The following is a 24,267-nucleotide window of genomic DNA, read 5'->3' as shown; positions in this document are numbered from 1 at the left end:
AACTAAAATGCAAGCAGCTTGGCATATGTGTGAGGGATTTTTCTTTCTGAATTTGAAGTGGGACAGGCCAAACCTTCTGGTGGCAGCCTATACAGAGGACATTAAAGAATAAAGCTATTTGCTCTTTTCCTGCTTGTCCTAGCTCTGGCTGGCAAGTCCATTCCTTAAAAAAAAGAGGAATTTGTAAATTTTGTCCAGTTTGCAGGCTTTTTTCGCTCTCATTATATTGTTGATTCTTTGGGTGGTTTTTAGTTTTACTTTGTCAGACACACATGCAACAGCTGTAATTTTCCCTGGAGATTCTGTTCTTTCTCTAATATTTTCCTCTACTATTCAACAGGGGGCTAATGTGTCTCAAATCTGGAATTATTAATTCCAACTCCTAATCCTGGGTACCTTTCTGACTTAATAGAGGAAGTTAGGTACATATGAGAAAACACTTGGAACACTAATCACATCCCACAGCTCTGGAAAGGAGAGTAAGGCATGCATCCACAGAACAGGGGGAAAGTCTCAGGAACACATGCAGTGCCAACTGTTGAGAGCAAGTTCCCTGGACACCAACCACATAGAACCAATGATAGGATCCAGTATGATCCAATAGGGGAAAATGTAATGTAAAATATGGGATGGGTGGATCAATTTTTACCACACATAGGAGCTTATATTGGTGGAAGAAGTATGGTATAGTGAGATAGGAAAAGAATGCCTTATCAAAGTCTGCCCTTTACAAAGAGATTGAGACATGAACCTCCTTGTAGAAAAAAGGAACTGTATAAAAGCATATCTTGTGAACATGAAAGACTTGTCTGGGTTTCACTATTGTTGTCCTTAAAGCATTATACCCATGTCTATTACTTTTTAACTTTGTAACTGCAAGTAGCTGCCAGCTGACATAAGTGCTGCAAGAGCAGGATTTAGTTAAGCCTGAAAAAATGATGAACTCTATGTCTAGGAATAAGGTTATGTAGGGGGTAGGAAAGTATATTTGGGGAAAGCATAAAGAGGAACAATGGGGGTTTATAATGATCACAGTGTATTCATTAAATTATGATGTAATTTTAAAGTAAAAAATAGAACCCAATAATAAAACTGTTCATGTACCCTTGGTAAGAAAAACTCTGTTTAAGTATAAATAAAGACAGCATGAGTTATTTGGGGCCACTTGAGTGCAATCCACTTGGTGATCAGAAGTTTTCCTTGCACCAGCACTCCCTGTGTTCCTCAGGACCTGAACTGGAGCTGAGGCTGGAGCCCAGCAATTGCACACAGCTGAGCAAGGAGGGAGCTTTAGCTAATCTCCTATGATGCTGTGCTTTCTCCACTAGAGACCAAACCACTTATTTCAGCTTTTCTGTGTCTCTGTACATATTTGTCTTTTCTTCACTCCCTCACCACCCCAGTGAGATCTGCCCCTGGAAGCCATTCAAGGACATATCAGCCTTTAAAAACAAAACAAAACATGATAAAGTCTGGCCATTCCTCCTTGAAAAATAACCTAAGATTAATAATTGAATATAGGGGATTATTTTTTTTTTTGAGACAGGGTTTCTCTGTGGCTTTGGAGGCTGTCCTGGAACTCGCTCTGTAAACGAGGCTGGTCTCGAACTCACAGAGATCCGCCTGCCTCTGCCTCCCGAGTGCTGGGATTAAAGGCGTGCGCCACCAATGCCCAGCTAATCCTTTTTTTTTTTTAAAAAAAAAAAAAACTTCGTTAGATTATTGTTCTCCTTTAGGTATACAGCATAAATAATGTTGCAAAACCCCAGAGAACACACAAGTTTTGACTGACATATGCTGTATGTTATGTACTAAAATAATGCTTGTAATCTTCTTATATGTAAGATTAACACATATTAAAAAATGTAAAAAGTGCATATGAAGTTTAGTTTGCAGTTGGGCAGTGGTGATGCACGCCTTTAATCCCAGCACCTGGGAGGCAAGAGGCAGGCGGATCTCTGTGAGTTCAAGTTCAGCCTGGTCTACACAGAGAGTTCCAGAACAGGCTTCAAAACTACAGAGAAATCCTGTCTTGAAAAACTAAAGAGAGAGAGAGAGAGAGAGAGAGAGAGAGAGAGAGAGAGAGAGAGAGAGAGAGAGAGAGAAATTAGCTTGTGATAGACTCTTAGAGGTACTAGAATTTAAAGTTGAAAGGATACAACTGTAAACATACATAGACACCCATAACATTATCAGTTTTACTGAATTAAAACCAATTTGAATACAATAAAGATTCAGACCGGGTTTTTAGTTGTCCTCCTGACTTAGGATAATGAAAGGTAATTTACTACATAGTTTAAAAGGAAATGTGAGGACCAGTAAGATGGCTCAGCAGGTGCAATCACTTGCTACCAAGTCTGATGACCTGAGTTCAATTCCTGCGACACACACAGTGGAAGGAGAGAACCAACTCCTGCAAGTTGTCCTCTAGCCTCCACACATGTGCTGTGGTACCCCTCCCCCAATGCACACACATACAATAATTGTAAATACAATGTTAGTGAAACATGATAGCTATTCATCCATTTCTCATATCATTTAGGGAAAAAGATGAGTTACATATATGTTTCCAAATCTTTTTAAAAAGTGTTTGTGAGAGAGAGGGGGGAGGGAGGGAGGGAGAGAGAAAGAGAGAGAGAGAGAGAGAAAGAGAGAGAGAGAGAGAGAGAGAGAGAGAGAGACCTGTCTGTCTGTTGTGTGTGTACATGTGCATGTGGAGGTCAGAGAAGAGCCTTGAGCATTGGTCCTTGACTTCTACTTTGTTTGAGACAGGGCCTCTCTTGTTCAATGCTGCATGTGCCAGGCTAGGTGGCCAACAGCTTCTAAGATTTTCTGTCTCCATCTCCCATCTCCCCATAGGAGTGTGCTGGTTAGTTTTGTTTTGTCAAATTAACAGAAACTAGAGTCATCTGAGAAGAGGGAACCTCAACTAAGATGATGTTTGCAACAGACTGGTCTGTAGGGTCGTTTTGAGATTAATGATTCATGTGGGAAGGCCCAGGACCTTGTGGGCAGGTGCTGCCAGGTGGCATAGAGAACTAACTGAGTGAGCCATGAGGTGCAAGTCAGTCAGTATCATTCCTCCATGGCCTCCACTTCAGTTCCTGCCATGCTGGAGTTCGAGCTTTGTCTTCCCTCAGGAAGACTGTGACCAGGACATGGAAGCCAAATAAATCCATCCTTCCCCAAGTTGCTTTTGGTCATGGAGCTTACCACAGCAATAAAAACAAACAAGGACAGGGGTGAGCTGGGGTTACAGACAAGCTACTGGGCCCAGCTTTTATATGGGTACTAGGATCCTTATATAGTAAGTGTGTGTGTCAAGCACTTTACCCATTGAGCCATCTCCCCACTCCAAAACCTTTTGTTAAACTGAATTTTTTCTTTTAGTTTTCAAATCTTGTTCCAAAAGATACCTTTGCTTTTAAATGTTTTATTTATTTGGGGGCTAAAAGTCCCTCCAATAGAAGAAAAACATTCTAAAGCTGAGAATTACAATGAAATACCCTGAGATAGAAGTTCAGTGCTTGGGTCTTACCGCTTCGTTCCACTCCAAACTCTTTGCCACTGAGAATATGATGCAGGAGGTTCTTCATGGCTGAAGGACTCAGATTCATCAGGCCCTCTGTGGCTTCTTCAGCTAATGAACAGAAATTCAGGCAAAAGGAATTCTATTTTGCATACCATATCCTCCGTATTTTCCATTTGCTCCTTGAAACAGGCTCTCAGTGTGTAACCTAGGCTAGGCTTAAACTTGTCATCTTTCTGCCTCAGTCTGTAAAGTGACAGAATTGCAGGCACATGTGACCACACTTGGTTTACTCCTTTGGATGTGCCCTCTCCTCTCTCTACGATGGGGATTAGACCCTCTATTTCCTTTCAGTTTCTTTATTGGTAGAAATAGAATGGTACTGTGCTCTCTAGTGAGTTGTTGTAAGGATTAAATAAGACAATGTATATAAATATAAAACCAAATAATTTATCATTTGGTAAATAACAGGCATAAAATGTTCTCTTCTTGAAGGATATATATGTATGTATGTATGTATGTATGTATGTATGTATATATTTATTTATTTATTAAGTTAAAGTTAAAAGCCTTTTGTGCATCAGGCATGGTGATACCTGCCTATAATCCAAGAACTCTGGAGGTTAAGGCAGGAGGATCACAAATACAGGTATACCTGAGCTACATAAGGAACATCTCAATTTAAAAAATATAGACCATATTTATCTATTTCATTAATATGGGTGTTTCCCTGCAGGTATATCTATGTATGACATGCGTGTAGTGTTCAAAGAAGCCAGAAGAGGGCGGTGAATTTCTGGGACTGGAATTAAGATGGCTGTTAGTCACCATGTGAATGATAGGATTCAAACTCAGATTCTCTGAAATAGGAGCCAGTGCTCTTAATTGCTGAGCCATCTCTCCACCCCCTCAGAGAAAAATGTAAAGCCATGTGGGGAAGTGGAGAGATGGCCAAGTGGTTGTAAGTGCACACTGCTCTTGTAGAGGACCTGAGTTAAGTTCCCAGCATCCATGTCAGATGGCTCATAACCCAACCATCTTTACCTCCAGTTCCAGGGGATCTGATATCCCCTGAACTACACAGGAACCTGTACTCACATATGTACATACAGGCATGCAAATATACACATAATTAAAACTATCTAATTTTTAAAAAGCCATTTTAGGAAACAAGTGAAACAAGTCTTAGTTTTGCAACTGTGATTGTATTTTCTACGCCATCTCTAGCTCTTTTATTTTGTCATTCTTATTGAAACTTTTTTTTTTTTGGTTTTTCGAGACAGGGTTTCTCTGTATTACTTTGGAGCCTGTCCTGGGAACTCGATCTGTAGACCAGGCTGGCTTCCAACTCACAGAGATCCTCCTGCCTCTGCCTCCTGAGTGCTGGGATTAAAAGCTTGCGCCACCAACGCCCGACTAAAGAACCACTGTGTTGGTCAGGAATGAAACATTTTTAATGGAAAAAAGAGCTATTCTGTGGGAATCTGTCATGTACCCCAATCCCCTCATACTTTAGGCATGTTTAACTCACAGCCTGTAGAACACATGTAGTCAAGTATAAATGTGTCCTGATACAAAACTATAAACCTATTTAAAATTTTTGAGATGTTTTTGGAGATATGGTCTCAGCATATAGCCCTAAGTAAACCAGGCTGGACTCAAATTCACCAAGAGAACTGTAATTAAAGGCATGCAAATTGTGGGTGGTTTTTTGTTTTGTTTTGTTTTGTTTTTGAGATGGGGTGTACTTTGTGTAGCCCTAGTTGTCCTGGAACTCGCTCTGTAGACTAGACTGACCTTAAAATTAGAGATCTGCCTGCTTCTGTCTCCCAAGTACTGGAATGAAATGCATGTGTCACCACTATCCAGCCCTCCTCTGTTTTTTTGTTTTTGTTTTTGTTTTATCAAAGCAGGGTTTCTCTGTAGTCCTGGCTGTCCTAGAACTCACTCTGTAGTCCAGGCTGGCCTCAAAGTCACAGACATCCACCTGCCTCTGCCTCGTGAGTGCTGGGATTAATGGCATGTGCCACCACTACCTGGATTTTTTTCAAAACTCAATTACATGGCCCTCAAGCACAAAGTTAATAGGTGACGAATGTTGTGTAGCACTATCAAGGTTGGATACATCTGTATAGCTTCCTCAGGTCCCAGTTCTTTTCCTAACTAGAAATGTTACATTGGCAAACCTATAAATAATTATTAAGTCTTATTTGTTGTGGAATATTTGTTTTCACTGTGAAGATGTGTCTTTGCCAAGGCACCTTCTGATTGGTTTAATAAAGAGCTAATGGCCAATAGCTAGGCAGGAAGAGGTTTGGTGGTACTTTTGGGGACAGAGAGGACTCTGGAAATAAGAAAGGTGGAGTCACCAACCAGATACAGAGGAAGCAGGATGGACAGTAAGGAGATAAAGTAATGAGCCTCATGGAAAAATGTAGATTAAAAAATATGGGTTAATTTAAGTTATAAGAAGTAGTAAGAACAAGCCTAAGCTAAGGCCAAGCTTTCATATGCATGGATCTGCACTAGAAGTGAATTCCACCTAAAATTAGTTACTAAATTAAATAAATACCTGAGCATCGAAGAGAGTGGGCCAGTTCTGTTGCCATAACTTGTATGATCAGACCAATTCGAAGTCGGAACATTTCAGCAAAGAGGCCGGGCTGAGTTCTCATATACATGGCAAGATATACCATTATTTCCTGTGTACAGAATGGATATAAACAAAAGTTATAGCATAGGTGTCACAAGGTCTACTTTATTGTCTTTGTAAATTGTCAGGTCAATTAAAAACTAATACTGAAATACCAATTGCCAGGCTAGGCTTTGTAATGCTGCCTACCTGTGTAAGGATTGAAATGTTCATGTCTCCTTCACTGGCTTCATCTATCAGCTTAGTGAGGGCCTCATATGGTAGAGGTCTACGGAAGAAAACAGTGAATAAAGACCAAATTCTACAATAACTTAACCTAAATATAATTTAAAAATTAAATACTCAATGCAGGTCCAAATCACTGCCACAACCCTTCATCACTTGTAGTTATTTCAGAGCAAAAAGCTCATTTATTGCCTCTGAGGCTCACTCTGGCAATATTAACATAATTTTCATTTAAAACTCACCCCTTCGTGTCTTTTCAGACTAGTCTTTCATGGCTAATCTTTAATATGTGACAAGTAAGCATAATGGCTATTTTTAAGCTGTGCCCTTTGGAAATCATTTTATTACTTTATAGTCACATCTTACGGCATTATGTTGATCTTTCAAATAATTTCATTGGTTCAGCTACAGTTGCAAACACATATGCGTGCACACACACACATTCATATTTGTGACTTTCAAGCTTTTCTGTGAGTGGTCTTTTTGTTGTGTATTTTTTGGGGGTGATTTGCTTGTTTTACATAGGATTTTGCTATGTAGCCCAAGCTGGCATTAAATTGTTGATTCTCCTGCCTCGGGTCTCTGAGTCCTGGAATTAGAGACACACATCACCACATCTGGCTACATCCATGGCCCTCTCATTGACATGACATAAGATTTTATTTTTAATTGTGTCTTTGGGTGTGCAGTGGTATGTGCACCTGAGTGCAGGTGCCCTCAGAGGTCCAGAGGTGTTATACCACTCCCCACCCCCTGAAGCTGAAGTTTGGGGGTAGTGAGCTGCCTGAGATGAGAAACAAACCTAGATCCTGCAAGAGCAGTATTCCATCTTAACTGTTTAGCCATCTCTCCAGTCTTGACATGGTGTAGTTTGCAAGAATGTGCCAAGGCATTATTCTTTTGGAATGCCTATAGTGACACAAAACTGATCTTATTGGTGACACAAGGTTCTGTTTGCTAAAAACAAGGCATCACAGGTTAAACTGCATCTTTCAGCATTCATATGTTGAAATTCAAACCTTTAGTATCCCAGAGTGTGATTTTAATGGAAAATGTGCTATTTAGAAGTGATTAAAATTAAGTTATTAAGATGGTTCCTGATCTAATGTGACTGGTGTCCTTATATAAAGGGGAAAATTTGAACACAAAAGACATGCATACGATGGAAAAATATGAAGAAACATAAGAGGAAAACAGCTATGTACAAACCAAGAAGCCTAGAATAAAGTCCTTGACAGCCTTCAGAAGGAACCAACCCTTCTGATACTGTGAAACTGTCATAGACACAATTTCTGTTGTTTGAACCATCCAGTCTGTAATATTTTGTTATTATGGCAGTCCAAGCAAGTTAGCCAAACTGTTTTGCTAAAGTATAACTACGACTTTACATATAGAACATGTCTCTCTAAGCCTCGATCCACAACTCTGAACTGGACCTCATAGGCAGCTGAAATCATATATATGAACTGGGAATGAGGTGGCATAAGTGGATTGAAAGTCTGAGGAATACAGTGAGGCTGTTTAAAAAATCAACCCTAAGCCAGGCAGTGGTGGCGCACACCTTTAATCCCAGCACTCAGTAGACAGAGGCAGGCAGATCTCTGTGAGCTCGAGGCCAATGTGGTCTACAAAGCTACCCAGAGAAACCCTGTCTCAAAAACAAACAAACAAACAAACAAAACCAAACCAAAACAAAACAAAAAACCCCCAACCCTTTATACTACACTGGTTATTGAAGTAGAACTGGCAGGCCAGTGGAGGTATGTTGCTTTTAGGTCATTGTTTTATAGGAAACCAGAGTGATTTCTGATCACTTATGAAGCTATAATCCCTCTAAAATATTTCTTACAAATCTGCTGTGTATTTAAATATTGGCACTAGAGTAACATAAAATTAAATAGACTTCATGCAGATGAGCTTTACTGGCATGGCTAGTGGTAAATGGATACTCATATGTAGGAATTAAACGTCTACTGTGACTGTTCCACTCCTCACTCCCTCCAGCCCCAGCCTATCCTAGGGGACGACTGCTAATTAGAAGCTGCAACACAGTGGCCAGTGGTAACCAGTTGACAGCCTTCACGCAGACATGCTACTTCAGGATGCCCATTTCCTCTTTCAACTTTGACCTTCACACCTTTGATTCCTTCTTCAGCAGCATGAAACTGCATCAATAACAGCCCAATGCACTAGTCACAGACTTTCTTCCATTTCTTTTTCAGAATATGCTTGAACAACTTTTATGTTGTTAATTCCTGATACCCTCTATTTTTGTGTGCTTTTAGAATGAGTAGAATTAAAGGGATTTAGGAAAAGCCAATAAGAAAATTTAAGTATTACTTCCTATAAGCTTTCTCTTTCATTTACTTGTACCCTGTTCTGCAGCTCTGCATATAAGATGTTTTACAAATCAGGGCAAGAGAACTATGGTAAGTCCACACAATTGCTTAAAGGTACAGAGAAACCTCATCAAAGTCTGACCACACGCCCCACTTACGCAGAGATGGTCTTCTCTCTAGGCTCTGGAGGAAGTCCTACCGTCAGATGTTTCTGGTAGGAGAGAAGGTCTGTGCAGGCCTGGGAAGAGGTAGGATAGCTTACCCTTTCCAATATTTCAGGTTTCCAAACATTTTTCTTCTCAGCCCACAAAACTTTACCCCCCTTAACTTACACCAGCACACCAAGCTTTCCTTCTCATGAAACATGATCAGAAGACAGATTTCCAGGAAGAAACCATGAAGCACTTTCACCTTCTGGAAGGCAGGGACTTTCAGCCTAGTGTAAAATCACTAAGATCTCAAATTCTTATGGTTTATAACACCTCTAAAGTCTGTAGTTCTAATGGTTCAGTAACATTTACTTGTCATTCACAAATAAAAAGCTAACCGAATATCAGAAACTTTATGTGTGATCAAAAACAATTAGAAGTGTGGTTGCTTAAAAAAACAATTAGGAAATCAAGGTTTACCCACTGTAGTGCAAAGGATTGAAGGAGGATCCCAGGAACACTAGGCAAGTACCCTCCTTTTGTTTTATACTCCCAGCACTGGAATAACTTTAAAAGTATCCCCCATTTAGATTTTGTGTAAATTCACGAACTTATTAGTACCTCATCAAGGGCCTCCACCTTCTTCCTTAAGATCCCAGAGATGTATCGGATCAGACCCCAGTGTCGAATTTCACCAACTTTGCCATATAGTTCACTGAGAAGCTCCCTGACAGTAGCACCCCCTTCTTCATACAATTCAGTGTCCCAGTCAGGCCCTCTGGAATTTAAAGATGGCAGTACATTAAACATGTCAATTTTTTTTATAATGGATATGCCTGTTTTGGCCTCCTTTAGTAGAAAACTATTTACTAAAAACACTTATAAAACTGTAATTAAGAGTCAATCTTGAAAATCAAACATCTTAGACACAAATTTTGTAATTTATTAGCTATGCCTTGATACAGTGCATTCTCTTTTTTTGGTTTTTCAAGACAGGGTTCCTCTGTATAGCTTTGGAGCCTATCCTGGCACTCGCTCTGGAGACCAGGATGGCCTCGAACTTACAGAGATCTGCCTGCCTCTGCCTCCCGAGTGCTGGGAGATAAAATACATTCTTTTACCCATACCTCAAGCTTCAACATTACTTAAATTAAAAAGATTGAACTTCTCCAAGTTCTGAAAGCATACTGCATTTTAAGAGCCAATGACATAGAATTTACTTGTGTTGAAAGGAGACAGATACATGATTGTTATACAAGTCCTGTTAAATAAATCAACTTAGAGATATAGAAACTTATTTGCAATTTGGAATTTAGTACATGATAAATGTAGATTATTTATTAAATGACGTTAAAAGCATCAAGTAACTATCTGGAAAAAGTTGGATTAGTGCCTGAAAGTCTATATCTTGACATATATATTAAAGTGCTAAAAGACATATGGGATATTAGCTCATAATGTTGGAAGGAAGAGGATTTTCTAACTATGAAACATAACCAAAAGCCAAAATGTGAAGTTCAATAAGTTTACACATATAAAACAATAAAGAGTTCTTACTGAAAGGACACTATGCAGAGTGTAGGACAAATTACATAATAGGAAAAATATTTGTAACTCATAGGCCAATTTCTGCTAAAAAAAGAACTCCAAATAGATAAAGTAAAAGACAACAGAAAATTGGGCAAAATAAACATTGGTGCCTCATAAATATAGGAGAAGGCGGGCAACCTCACGTGTAACAAGAAAAATTAAAATGAACATTATATCAAGATAACATTTTATTATGTCAAGCTGTTAAAAAGTCCCCAAATTCAGCCACCCACAGATATACATTGAACTGAACTCTGGAATCTAGTTGCAGAGAGGGAGGAATGAAGATCAAAGGGGTCGGGACCAGGTTGGTGAAACCCACAGAAACAGCTGGCCTGTACAAGAGGGAGCATATTGATCCCAGACTTCTGTCTGGGAGGCCAGTACAGGACTGATCCAGACCCCTGAACATGGATGTCAATGAGGAGGCCTCTGCATTCTGGGGGGCCGCTGGTAGTGGATTAGTATTTTCCCTGGTGTAAGAAGGGACTTTGAGAGGCCTTCCCATTTGAAGGGATACACTCTTGGCCTGGACACATGGGAGAGGGCCTAGGCCCAGCCCAGGATGATGTGGTGGACTTTGGGGAGCCCATTGAGGGCCCTACCCTGCCTGGGGAGTGGAGGGTGGATAGGGTGGGGGACAGGTGGGGGGTTGGGGAGAGGGGAGGGAGAGGGAGAGGGAGAAGGGATTGACATGTGAAGCAAGCTTGTTCCTAATTTGAACTAATAAAAAAATTAGTTCCAAAAAAGTCCCCAAATTGATGCGACTTAACACTTAAACATTCCCTTGTGGGAGTGAAAATTGGAACAATGCCTCTGAGGGGCTATTTGCTAATACTGGAAAGAGCCTAACAGTTCTTACAATGGTTAAAAACAGAGTTACCATGAAGCTCACCATTTCCTCTCTTGGTTATATATCCAAGAGAAATGAAAACATGTCTGCATTAACTTATACATAAATATTTACACTAGCAATATTCACAAAACCTGAAAGTAAAGATGACCCAAGTGCCCATCAAGTGATGAATAAATAAAATGTACTCTAGCCATACAGGCAGTATTTGGCAGTAATGAAATGATGTACTCATATACGCTACAGCATGGAAGACAAGCCATTAAATACTACACTAAATGAAAGACGCTTGTCACATAGGACCACAAAGTGTATGATTCAATTTACAGAAAAATCTCCCAAACACCAGAAAGTGAACTCATAGTTGACTAGGGCTGGGTAAATGCAGGGATTGAGAGTTGATGGAAAAAGGATGCATAGTTTCTTTTGGGGTAAATAAAAATGTAATGAACAGTAGAGAAAGATGCATAATACTTTTGAGTACACAAAAAGGTACTTGATTGCACAATTTCACACTTAAAATACATACATACATATGTTTATATTTATAAATATATGCATGTATATGTACATTTATTGGGCAGAGAGTAAGATAGAGTTTCATGTAGCCCAGGCAAACCTCATAGGCAAGGATAACTTTGAACTCCTGATTCTCCTGCCTCCCCCTCCCAAGTGCCAGATTTATAGACACGCACCACTAAACCTAGTTAAAAATACCAACATATTTTGATCTATTAATCAATTCAACTTGTGGTTTAACTATGGAATAAATTCTTTCCATATATATGAAGCAATTTTGGTTAAGAGGTTATTTACTACAAGCACTGTTTGTTATAATGAATGACTAGAAAATACCCAAATATCCATCATTAGGAGAGTGGCCAAATGAATTAAAATATATCTAAATAAGACAATTTCACACATCTATTAAGAAGATAAAAGGTAGGTACTGATGCTCCTGTAAACAACCCTAATGTAATTTATTGAGTCATCAACAAAAAGACATAGAAGAGCTGGGTGCAGTGCACATACACCTTTAATCCCAGCATTTGGGAAGCAGAGGTAGGGAGATCTCTGTGAGTTCAAGATCAGTATGGTCTACACAGAAAGTTCCAGATCAGCCAGGATTAGATGGTGAGACTCTGTCTCAAAAAAAAGTCATGGAAGAATAAGAGGGACTAGTTGGGAAAAGGAATGGGATTAGCAGGAATGGGACAAGGGAAGGTAACAGGAGTTGGGGTGCATATAATCAAATACATTATATACATGTATGAAAACATCATATGAAATCCACTGTATATATTAATATATACTAGTAAAAATTAAAGAATAAAAAGGGAAACATAGGTATATGTATGTAGTATCAGACTATATTTTCCAAAATGGCTGTAACAGTTTTCCATTCAATATATTCTTACAATGTAATTCTTACACTTTTCCCTTCTTCCCCACTTTAAATCCGGTTGTCATAATTAGGTTTTTTATTGCTGTGATAAAGACCATGACCAAAAGCAGCCTTGGAAGTAAAGGGTTCATGTCATTTTAGATTTGAGGTAATAATTCATCATTGAGGGTAATGAAGACAGGAACTGAAGCAGAGACCATGGAGGCATGCCACTTACTGGCCTGTTCTCCATGACTTGCTCAACCTACTTTCTTTTTATGTACATTGGGCTTTTGCCTGCATGTATGTCTATGAGGATGCCAGATCTCCTGGAGCTGGAATTACAGACAGTTGTGAACTGCCATGTGGGTACATGGGAAGAGCAGCGGGTGCTCTTAACTGCTAAGCCATCTCTCCAGCCCTCAATCTACTTTCTTATACTACTGAAGACTGCCCAGAAGTGACACTGTCTACAGTGAGAGGGACCCTCCTACATCAATCATCAATCAATAAAATGACCTACAGACTTGCCTACAGGAGGCATTTTCTCAACTGAGGTTCCTTTTCTCAGTAACTCTAGCCTGTGCCAAGTTGATACAAAAACCAAACCAAACCAAAACAACAGGATACCAGATATGCTTGTGACGACGACGACTACTACTACTACTACTACTAACTAATAATAATATGCTTGTGAAAAATATATAGTTAAAACATTTTTCACTTTGGTGGGGGGCTTTTCAGATAATGGGAATACTTGAGTGTTTTCACTTGTTTACTAAATAACTAAGTTGAAAGAAATGGCACAAGCTTTGGAATTATTAAAAAAACAAACAGCCAAGATTTACATCTATTTCCTTAGTTGTATAACCTTGACTTTGTTGATCCACCTGTCTAAACTAAATTCCATATCTATAATATAACATTGGTACTGGAGCTCTCATTTGAAAAAGTTCTTCTTTCTGTCTTTTTGTGTTTTTTTTCTGTGCTAGGGACTAAACCCAGGGCCTTGTACTTACTATTGAGTAACCCCTCATCAAAAAGTATAAGGATTGAATAAGGATGCTCATTCTTTTGTCCAAACTATGTACATGTGGCAGGCACTGGGTTATATTCTGCTGCTACAATGAAAGAAAGTCCCTGAACTTGAGGAGCTTCACCTAGAGTGGTGAGATGAATGCATGAAAACAGCATGACAGTACAGCAACAGTCATGTGTACTATCTTAGAGGGTTGCCTAAGGAGAAGGGGATGGAAAGGGACAGGTTTCAAGTTGGCTATAAGTCAGTCTGAAGAAGAAGGACAAGAAGGTCCCCCACAGACAGACTAATGAATGAATGAATGCAGGAACTTTATCACGGAGGCTCCTTTACACTACATTAACTCTTAAATTCTTTTTTTCTGCTCTGGTTAAGGGAAACACATTGGAGAATTTTCAACAGGGAGAAACTTGTTAAAAGGAGCATATTAAAAAGATTGGTATGTAGAATTTGAAGACTAAGATTTGGCAACCCCTAATAAAATAATAGATATGGGCAGTGACCACTGCTAGCTGCTAAAACCATTAGAAGAAAAGTTAGGCTAGGTGAAAAATATCCGATTAGTCTTTTTGTTGCTGTTGTTACATGGTGGAGATAAAAACTTAGGGGCTTTTGCATCTTGTGTAAGGGCTTTACCACTGAGCAACATCCCTAGTTATTATTCTTCTAAAACTGTGTATGTAGCTCAGCCTGGCTTTGAACTCACTATGTAGCCAAGATCAGCTTTAAGGCCACTATCATCCTGTTTCCATCTCCCAATGCTGAGATCACAGGTACACATCACTAAACCCAGATAGAATTAACATAAATATGACAAGAAGAGCAACAGTCATGGGCTGGATTATGTAGATCAGTGGTACAAGCACTTGCCCAGTATGTACAAAACTTGGGGGTTTGACTCTCCACATAAGAGAAATAATTAATAGCCACACATTATAAGTTTTCTGGTATGCTATATCCACCTTTGAACTTGTCTTTCTTTAAAAATTGAATGCTGATCTACCAAATCTGTGGTGGTAATTATCAATTATAGGCAATACAAAGGAAAGTAGAACCTGCTTAAATAACATCATGAGCATGCACTCAGCAAAATGAAGAATGTGAACGCTACAGAACAAACCAATATTAGGAAGAGACATTACAGACATTTAAAAAGCACTTAGAGAAATACAGTGACAAAGTACAATGTGTGGACTTGAATTATGTCTGGAATTCAACAAGTCAACTGCAACAAAACATCGGATAAGCAAAGATGTTTTGGAACACAAATAGTATTAAGGTATAACATTTAGTATTCTAAATAATAAAAGCATTGTGGCCATGCTTTATAGTCCTACATACCCTTGAGATGCTATTTATTGTTGTTTAGGTTTGGTAATTCCTAGAGTTCTCTGTTCAAGTTCAATGCTTCTAACCTCTGTGCTTTACATTTCACTGCTTCATTTTGGTTACTACATGTTTTATTTCTAAAATTTTCATTTAGCTTTCCTTTATGCATTCTATTTCTTTGCTCAGACATATTATTTTTTTCATTTGTTTCTGGAGTATTCGTAAGTATGTGAGGCATTTTTGAGAGTTCCTCTACAAGATTTTTTGTTTAATCCCAGCATATGCCTTATCTCTGCTGACTGTATCAATTCCTTTTGCCCATTCAAGTTGAGAACTTTCTGGTTCTTGATGTAACAATCCATTTTCACTAGTATCCTAGATATCTGGGGTAGTATGTTGCAATGACATGGAACTTATTAAATTCATTCCAGTAAGCCTTTTCTGATAATTAGACCAGTAGGGGAAAGAAGATATTGCCTTATTACTGCTTTCTGGGGATGAAGTGTGGCTTCTCCATTCAGCCTTCCTTGATACATAGCAGAAGGAGGGTCCCATTACTGCTGAACGAGGGTGAGCTCCCCACTATTCCCCATGTGGACTCTGCTGATCTTGGATTAGCACTCAGTGACCAAACTCTTGGCTAGGCTGCTTCTCACAGCATTTCCTGAAGAAGAGGGAGTGCCCCATCATCAGGTGGGGATGGAAGTTCATGCTTTCCGTATGGACCACCATAAAAGGGCTCAATTCCACTGAGAGGAAAGACCCAGATGCCTCCTTTTCCTTCACTGACACACTAGCTGTGGAAAAGTGAAACAGTGCCTGTTTTGTTTAATCTGGGCAAGAATACTGTTTGGGCTTCTTACTCAGTCCTTGTTGATGGGGTAGGGCCCTCAATTTTTTTCATATTGTGTGTGGCAGCGAACAGAGGGACTATAATCTTTAAAGGTTGTCTGTTGTTTAGTTGCCCATTTCCTAAGTCTTTTGTTGAAAAGAACATTTTTTCTTTCTATCTTGGAGTTTGATGTCTGTGTCCACAGATGTTTTCATATTGCTGGCTTCTTCAAGAACCTGTGCTGGATTTGTTAGTGGAAAAGACGTTTTATGAATCATGTACTGAACTTAGCAGGAAAATAGAGGAAATGCATCCACTTCTCCTTATTGAGCAATTCCAAGGGCTCCTTCCTTCGATACTAGTGAGAAGATAACCCCAGCCTCACCCACAATCATATCAAAACCTCAAGATCTCATTTGCTCTCCAGAAAGTCCCAATACTCCATGTTCTCTTTGTATATGTGCATGGCATCAGAAACCTTGGCATTCAAAGCACACTTAGGGGAGTGGGTCCATCCCAACTCTTCACAGTCACCACAACATACAAAGGACTGCTTATTTTGTGTAGGTTGGATGGGCAGGAAATAACATGAGATCATTTTGACATGCTGAGTTGAAGACAGCCAATACCTAGTAGGATGACTGACATATAAGCAAATACTCAAAAGTACAGTTTCTTTTTCTGATAAGCTTCTATGATTTTTACTGGAGAGGGGTTTGTGCAGGGTCTCACTCTAGAGCCCAGGATAGCTGTTGTGTACCAGTTTCCTCCCAGATTGAAACATTCCAACCTGAAGGGAAGCACCTTAAACCAGAAGGTAAACAATTTAAACTAGCTTCAGGAAGTCCCTGAAACTGACCAGATGCATTAGGTCCCTCACTCCCAGAGTAAGCAATAAATACTGACAGGAGTCACTCTCAGACCATGAAACTGCCAAAAAGAAATCTCAGACAAGCCAAACTCCAAAAAAGACTCTGAGACTCACCAACTGCCTAGAAGAAACAGAAACCAGCAGTGCTGCCTGGGAAAGGTTTAGACCAACTGATTCACTTGGAGGGGAGACTTTTTTTTTGAGGGGAGACTCTTCAACCTGCTGAGCTGCCTGAACAGTATTCAGGGAGTTAAAGGTTCCCAACTTTTGTGAACTGCCACCCAAGCTGGGATGGGTTTTGGTGACGCAGCTATCTGTGAGTAATTTCTGTACCTGTAAGTAACGCCTCACCCATACTTCTGTAAGTAATTTCAATAAAACTCATTGGTTCACAAAGTTAGACTTTGGTGGCATCCAAACTCACTATGAAATTCCAGCTGGCTTTGAATACAAGGAAGTCATCATGCTACATAAGCCTCCTGAGTGCTGGATTTACAAGCATATGTTACTACAGCCACTTTCTTTTTTCATTTGAGAGTTAAGACTATAGGGCTGGCTGGTAATCCATTGCTCTATGTGTAAAATCCATATATGAGTGAGTGCATACCATGCTTGTCTTTTTGTGACTGACACGAGTCACTCTCAGACCATCAAACTGCCAAAGAGAAATCTCAGACAAGCCAAGCTCCAAAAACGACTCTGAGACTCACCAACTGCCTAGAAGAAACAGAAACCAGCAGTGCTGCCTGGGAAAGGTTTAGACCAACTGATTCACTTGGAGGGGAGACTTTTTTTTTGAGGGGAGACTCTTCAACCTGCTGAGCTGCCTGAACAGTATTCAGGGAGTTAAAGGTTAAAGTGAGGGAGTTGCCTCACTCAGAATGGTTTCTTCTAGTTCCATCCATTTGCCTGCAAATTTCAAGATTCCATTTTTTTTTCTGCTGAGTAGTACTCCATTGCATAAATGTACCACATTTTCTCTATCCATTCTTCAGTTGAGGGGCATCTAGGTTGCTTCCAGGTTCTGGCTATTACAAATAATGCTTCTATGAACATAGTTGAACAGATGTATGAGCATCTACTCTTTGGGTAATGCCCAAGAAAGGAATTGCTGGATCTTGAGGTAGACTGATTCCCATTTTCCTGAGGAATCGCCATACTGATTTCCAAAGTGGCTGTACAAGTTTGCACTCCCATCAGCAGTGGAGGAGTGTTCCTCTTTCCCCACATCCTCTCCAGCATAAGCTATCATTAGTGTTTTTGATTTTAGCCATTCTGACAGGAGTAAGATGGTATCTCAGAGTTGTTTTGATTTGCATGATGGCTAAGGAGGTTGAGCACTTTTTCTTATGTGTCTTTCAGCCATTTTAGATTCCTGTATTGAGAATTCTCTATTTAGTTCTGTACCCCACTTTTTAATTGGATTATTTGGTGTTTTGGAAACTAAACATTGTATGCACTCACTCATATATGGATTTTACACATAGAGCAAAGGATTACCAGCCTACAATCCACACCACCAGAGAAGCTAAGAAACAAGGATGACTCTAAGAGAGACATGCATGTTCCCCAGGAGAAGGTGAAAGGGACAAGATCTCCTGAGCAAATTGGGAGCATGGGGTGAGGGGAGAGGGAGCTAGGAGAAAGAGAAGGGGAGAAGAGGAGGAGTGAGGAGGACATAAGGGAGCAGGAAGGTTATGTAGGGAAAAGAATAGAGGAGAGCAAAATAAGAGATACCATCAGAGAGGGAGCCAGTATAGGTTTAAAGAGAAATCGGGCACTAGGGTAATGTCAGAGATCTACAAGGATGACACCCCATCTAAGCAACAGTAGAGAGGCTACCTTAAATGCCCTCCCCTGATAATGAGATTGATGACTAACCTATGTGCCATCCTAGTACCTTCATCCAGCAGCTGATGGAAGTAGAAGCAGACAGCCACAGCTAAACACTGATTTGAACTGGAATCCAGTTGCAAAGAGGGAGGAGTAATGAGCAAAGTGGACAAGACCAGGCTGGTGAAACCCACAGAAACAGCTGACCTGAATAACGGGGTGTTCTTGATTCCCAGACTGATATCTGGGAAACCTGCATGGGACTGATCCAGACCCCATGAATGTAGGTGTCAGTGTGGAGGCCTCGGAAATCTATGGGTCCTCCTGTAGTAGATCAGTACTTTGGAATGGACTTTGGGAGCCCATTCCACATAGAGGGATACTCCCTGAGCCTAGACACACGGGGGTGGGCCTAGGCCCTATCCCAAAGGATATGACAGACTCTGAAGACACCCACCTCATGGAAGGCCTCACCTTCCCTGGGGAGCAGAAATGGTATGGGATAGGTAGGGTTTAGTGGGGGGGGGCAGGAGGGGAGGGAGAGGGAACTAGGACTGACATGTAAAACAATCTTGTTTCTAATTTAAATAAAAAATGGGGGAAAAGAATATAGGGCTGGGGAGACAGCACAGCTGGTTAAGTGCTTGCTATGCAAGCATGAGACCTTGTTTGATTCTCAGAACCAATGTAAAAAAGCTAGGTGTAGTGGCACACTATTGTAATCCCAGTGCTGGGGAAGCAGAGGTAGCTAGCCTAGGCTAATTGGAAAGCCCCCAGCCAATGAGTTACACTGTATCAAAAAGCAATAAGCACAATGCCTGAGGTATGACATTTAAGGTTGTCTTCTGACCTACAAACACATGCATGTGCATCTCTAAACATACACCTTCACAACCTTCATACACAAGCATGCATATATATGTACACACACAAAATATTCACACATGCACACACAATATACCAGTAGGCTTCCCCTAATTAATGGAGGCTAAATAAGAACCACAATAGTGATATTTATCTGTTATTGATTACTTACTTTGGCCTGTCATTGTGTGCATGCACACACACACACACACACACACACACACACACACACACACACACACACACTTTTATTCATTTATTTTTATTTTATGTGTATGGATATTTTGCCTACATGTATATCTGTGAAGCATAGGTGTGCTTGAGACCAGAAGAGAGTGTTAGATCCTCTGGGAGTAGAGTTATAGATGGTTGTGAGCCATTATGTGTGCTGAGAATTGAACCTAGGTTCTCTAGAAGAGGAGCTAGTCCTCTTAATCACTGAACCATCTCTTCAGCCCTGACTTTATGGATCCTTATAATGGTTTTATGAGGTAGGAATAATACTAATGGTGAATGTAGACAATGCAGGCTTTGACGTCACACCATAAGCATATTGTTAAACTGTAGTAAACAGGTACATGAAGCTCTGATGCTGTGCTCCATTTACTGTATGCTATAGTTTAGACCTAGGATAGCCTTCAAATGTTAAACTCTTGCTCTTCTACCTATGGAATTACTGGGAGATGGTGGAAATCTTTACAAGGTAGGGCCTAGTTGCAGGAATTTAGGTTATTTAGGTATGCCCTTGTAGGAGATACTAGGACATCGTTCTATTTCTCTCTCTCTCTCTCTCTCTCTCTCTCTCTCTCTCTCTCTCTCTCTCTCACTCTCTCTCTCTCTCTCTCATAGCCCAGTTATGAGGTGGTGAATGGTTTCACCCCATGCTGCTGCCATGATCTGGTGGTACCTTATCACAGACCCCAAAGCAATAGGGCCAACCAATCATGGAATGAAACTCCCCAAAACCATGAGCCAAAATAAAACCTGTTTTTCCCTTTCCCATATGAAAAAGAACAATTTTATATAGTTAAAATAATGAAATCCAGGTTATTATTTAAAGGCTTTTTATACATTTTACCCTTCAGTAATAATTAAGGATAGCTAGGTATCTAACATAGTACAAACACTATTAAGCATAAGTAGAAACCTGTTCTTTCATAAGAGGAAAAATACAAACTTTTAAATTCTTTATTGTATTCTCAATTACCAACAACAAAATAATTTTATGAACTATGTTAAAAATGAGTTTGAAGCAGAAGAAAAACAAGTAAAATGAATACAAGTTATATATCAATATACTTTCTATTAAATACTAATATTAGGTGCTAGAGTACTTGCTCAGCAGTTATAAGCATTTGGCTGCTCTTCCAGAGGACCAGGGTTCAATTCCCAGCACCGACATGGTGGCTCACAACCATGTCTAACTCTAGTTCCAGGGGATCTGACACTCTATTCTGGCTTTGGAGAACACAGAAATAAATGCAAGCAAAACACTCATACACATATAATAATTAAACAATTAAAAACAAATATTAAAATAAGGAATATTTTAAGTTCTAAAATGGAACTTTTCTTTTAGTAAGCTAATTGTCTCAGGTATCTGTATAAAATGAAAAGTTGACTAACATGCTATACTGTTAGCACAAGTTTCTGTCCTGCCAGCAGCTCCCAAATAAACAGACTGAGGCTTATATTAATTATAAATGTTTGGTTGATAGCTCAGGCTTATTGCTAACTAGCTCTTGCAACTTAAATCAACTCATTTCTATTAATCTATGCATTGCCACATGGCTCATGGCTTTACCTGTCCTCCAGCATATCTTGTTCCCTCTGTGTTTCCTGGCAACTCCACTGATTCCACCCTTCTTCTTGCATTCTCAGTTTGGCTGTCTCACCTATACTTCCTTCTTGGCTACCAGCCAGTCAGTTCTTTAATAATCAATGTGAGTAATATATATTCACAGTGTACAGAAGTATTATTCCACAGTACTATACTTCCTTACAATATGCATATTAAGGTATACCAATAATATCTATCACTTACTTCATTGAATACAGCATGTAGAGTATATCAGCTTGCTCTTGTAAGCTTGAGGTCTCCTTCAACTGTGAAACCAGTGACTGAAAGTCCACTTCCCCTGACTGGTCTCTAGGAAGATGTACTTCTACACGAACAGAAGGAACCTTTAGAATAAATAACAACAAACTAAGCTAACAGTGCTTAACTAGATGATACCCTGGAATGAATTATCTTTCCACTGCCAACCTTTTTCTGTAAGAATTTCCACAGTATGTACTCACTCATAGGTGGGTATCAGACAGAAAGTAAAGGATAACGAGGCTACAATCCATAGGCCCAGAGAAGCTAGGAAACAAGGGGGTCCCTAAGAGGGATGCACATGGAGGGCCCCAGGAAGGGAAAATAGTTAATATGTCTTGGGTAAACTGGGAGGTGGTGTAGGGATGCAGATAGGGGATGGGAACATGAGGGATCAAGAAGACAGAGTTGGGGGAGGGATGGAGGAGGAGAGCATTGAAAAAGATATCTTGATAGAGGGAGCCATTATGGGGTTAGGGAGAAACCTGGTGCTAGGGAAAGTCTCAGGAATCCACAAGGATGACCCCAGATAAGATTCCTAGCAATAGTGGAGAGGGTCCCTGAACAGACCTTCCTCTATCATCAGATTAGTGACTACCCTCTAATTGTCATGATAGAACCTATATCCAGTAACTGATGGAAGCAGATGCAGTGACCCACAGTCAAGCACTGGGCTGAGCTCCTGGAGTTCAGTTGAAGAGAGGGAGGAGGGATCATATGAACAAGGAGGGTCAAGAGCATGATAGGGAAAACCACAGAGACAGCTGACCCCAGCTAGTGGGAGCTCACAGACTATGGATTGACAGCTGGGGAACGTGCATGGGACAGAACTAGACCCTCTGAATGTGGGTGACAGTTATGTAGCTTGATCTTTGGGTGGAGGGGGAAGAGGCTTGGTCCTGCCTCAACTTAATATGCCAGACTTTATTGACTCCCCAAAGAAGGCCTTACCCTCTCTGAGAATGTGGATGGGGGATGGGGGGTGGGAGAAAGGGAGGGAGGAGTAACTGGGGTTAGTATGTAAAATAAAAATATAAAAAACAAAGAATTTTCTAAATGTTGGCCAGATGTGGTAGTGCACCCCTGTAACCCTAGCATTTGGGAGGTTAAAGTAACAGGATCAGGAATTCAAGACCATCCTTATCTACACAGCAAGTTAAAGGCCACTCTGAGTTATTTGAGACTCTGCCTTACAATTTTTCCTCAAAATGTTGATGAAAAGCCAAAACAACAAAACCAACAAGCCCTATGATAGAACGAAGTAGTTTTCTAAGTTTACTTTAAGAGTAAACTTAAAAAGATACACATCTTCATTTGATAGCATTTTATTTAACACCATGTAATGGCTGATTTTTGTGTCAACTTGACACAAGCTAGAGTCATCAGAGAGGAAGGAGCCTCAGTGGAGGAAATGCCTCCATGATAACCCATTGTGGATGGAGTCATCCCTGGGCTGGTGGTCCTGGGTTCTATAAGAAAGCAGAAGGACAACCCCCAGCAGGACCCACAGGAACGTGACTGTTGAACTTGCTAAAACAAGATGGGACAGTTCTGAAGGGTTACTGCTTCTTGGAAGAGTCTGCCAGACATTCTGCAGGACACAGAGAAAAATGACTGACAAACTGCCAATACAGGCAGACAGTTTCAAATTTCCTGCTTCACTGAGAAATCTGTAAGACACATTAGGCCTATGGGCTGAAGATGGGTGCTCCAACGTTACAGAAAAACTCCGGGTGACTGTCCAGGCATCAAGATGTCTCTGTCAACTCTAGAGTTTATATATTATCCTTCTGTGGTCTTTGTTGGAGTTGAATACAGATAGTTATGGTTATGGTTTTCCTTAGTTATGATAATAGATAAGTTACATATAAAACCTTAGACTCACAAAGATAGGATAGATGATAGAATATTTTAATTTCCCAAATGTTAATGGGCCAAATATTGTTAACTACAGTTCTTACTTGATAACTCTTTTGTTATATATAATTTTACTATGTTAAAGTTAAAACCATTCTTTTTATTTAGACAGAAAAAAGGAGATACTGGGAGTTGTCCTTCTGTGTATGTTTCTCTTATTGGTTGATGAATAAAACAATGTCTGGCCAATGAGGCAGGAAGATAGGCAGGACTACGATGAAGAGAATTCTGGGAAAGGTAGGCAGAGTGGGCCCACCACACAGAAATGCCATGCTGCTGAAGGAGTCACAACATGCCAGAGTACTGGGTAAGCCACAGCCTTGTGGCAATACACAGATTGATAGAAATGGGTTAATAATTAAGACACAGCTAGCCAATAAGAAGCCCTAGTCATCGGCCTACAGTTTAATAACTAATATAGTGCCCATGTGTTTATTTGGGGCTCAAGGGTAGCAGGATGAGCCAGGACAAAGAACCTCTTGTTACACATATTGGCTATTTTTGTTTGTTTGTTTGTGTTTCAAGACAGGGTTTCTCTGTGTAGCTTTGGAGCCTGTCCTAGAACTCAGTTTGTAGGCCAGGCTGGCCTTGAACTCACAAAGATCCTTCTGCCTCTGCCTCCCTAGTCCTGAGGCCCAGAGTCAGGCCAGAAAACACCCAAGTGACTGACCATCTGGGCCCTGCAGTTACAATGAAAAAAAACATGATGGACAGATGGGAAAGATACAGTACATGGTGGGGAGATGGAAGAGAAGCAGAGAC

The 24,267-nt window shown here is 40.2% G+C and overlaps 1 protein-coding gene across 7 annotated transcripts in view; it reads right to left on the bottom strand.

Moving 5' to 3' along the window:
- Nucleotides 1-24,267, bottom strand: part of Phka1 (phosphorylase kinase regulatory subunit alpha 1) — a 110,958-nt gene that overhangs the window by 21,204 nt on the left and 65,487 nt on the right. For 5 of the 7 annotated variants that reach the window (XM_027431805.2, XM_027431808.2, XM_027431807.2 and 2 more), the window contains 6 exons: nucleotides 21,535-21,674; nucleotides 9,517-9,673; nucleotides 8,905-8,984; nucleotides 6,372-6,450; nucleotides 6,102-6,231; nucleotides 3,539-3,640 (listed from right to left, as the gene is read on the bottom strand). In XM_027431805.2, coding sequence (XP_027287606.1) covers nucleotides 3,539-3,640; nucleotides 6,102-6,231; nucleotides 6,372-6,450; nucleotides 8,905-8,984; nucleotides 9,517-9,673; nucleotides 21,535-21,674 — 688 coding nt within the window. Of the gene's footprint in view, nucleotides 1-3,538; nucleotides 3,641-6,101; nucleotides 6,232-6,370; nucleotides 6,451-8,904; nucleotides 8,985-9,078; nucleotides 9,183-9,516; nucleotides 9,674-21,534; nucleotides 21,675-24,267 lie in introns of those variants that run through there. The other 2 variants (XM_027431811.2, XM_027431812.2) reach the window with 2 other exon arrangements.

The sequence above is a fragment of the Cricetulus griseus genome, chromosome X (genome assembly GCF_003668045.3).
Source record: "Cricetulus griseus strain 17A/GY chromosome X, alternate assembly CriGri-PICRH-1.0, whole genome shotgun sequence".
NCBI lineage: Eukaryota > Metazoa > Chordata > Mammalia > Rodentia > Cricetidae > Cricetulus > Cricetulus griseus.
This window is presented reverse-complemented; position numbering and strand designations above follow the sequence as displayed.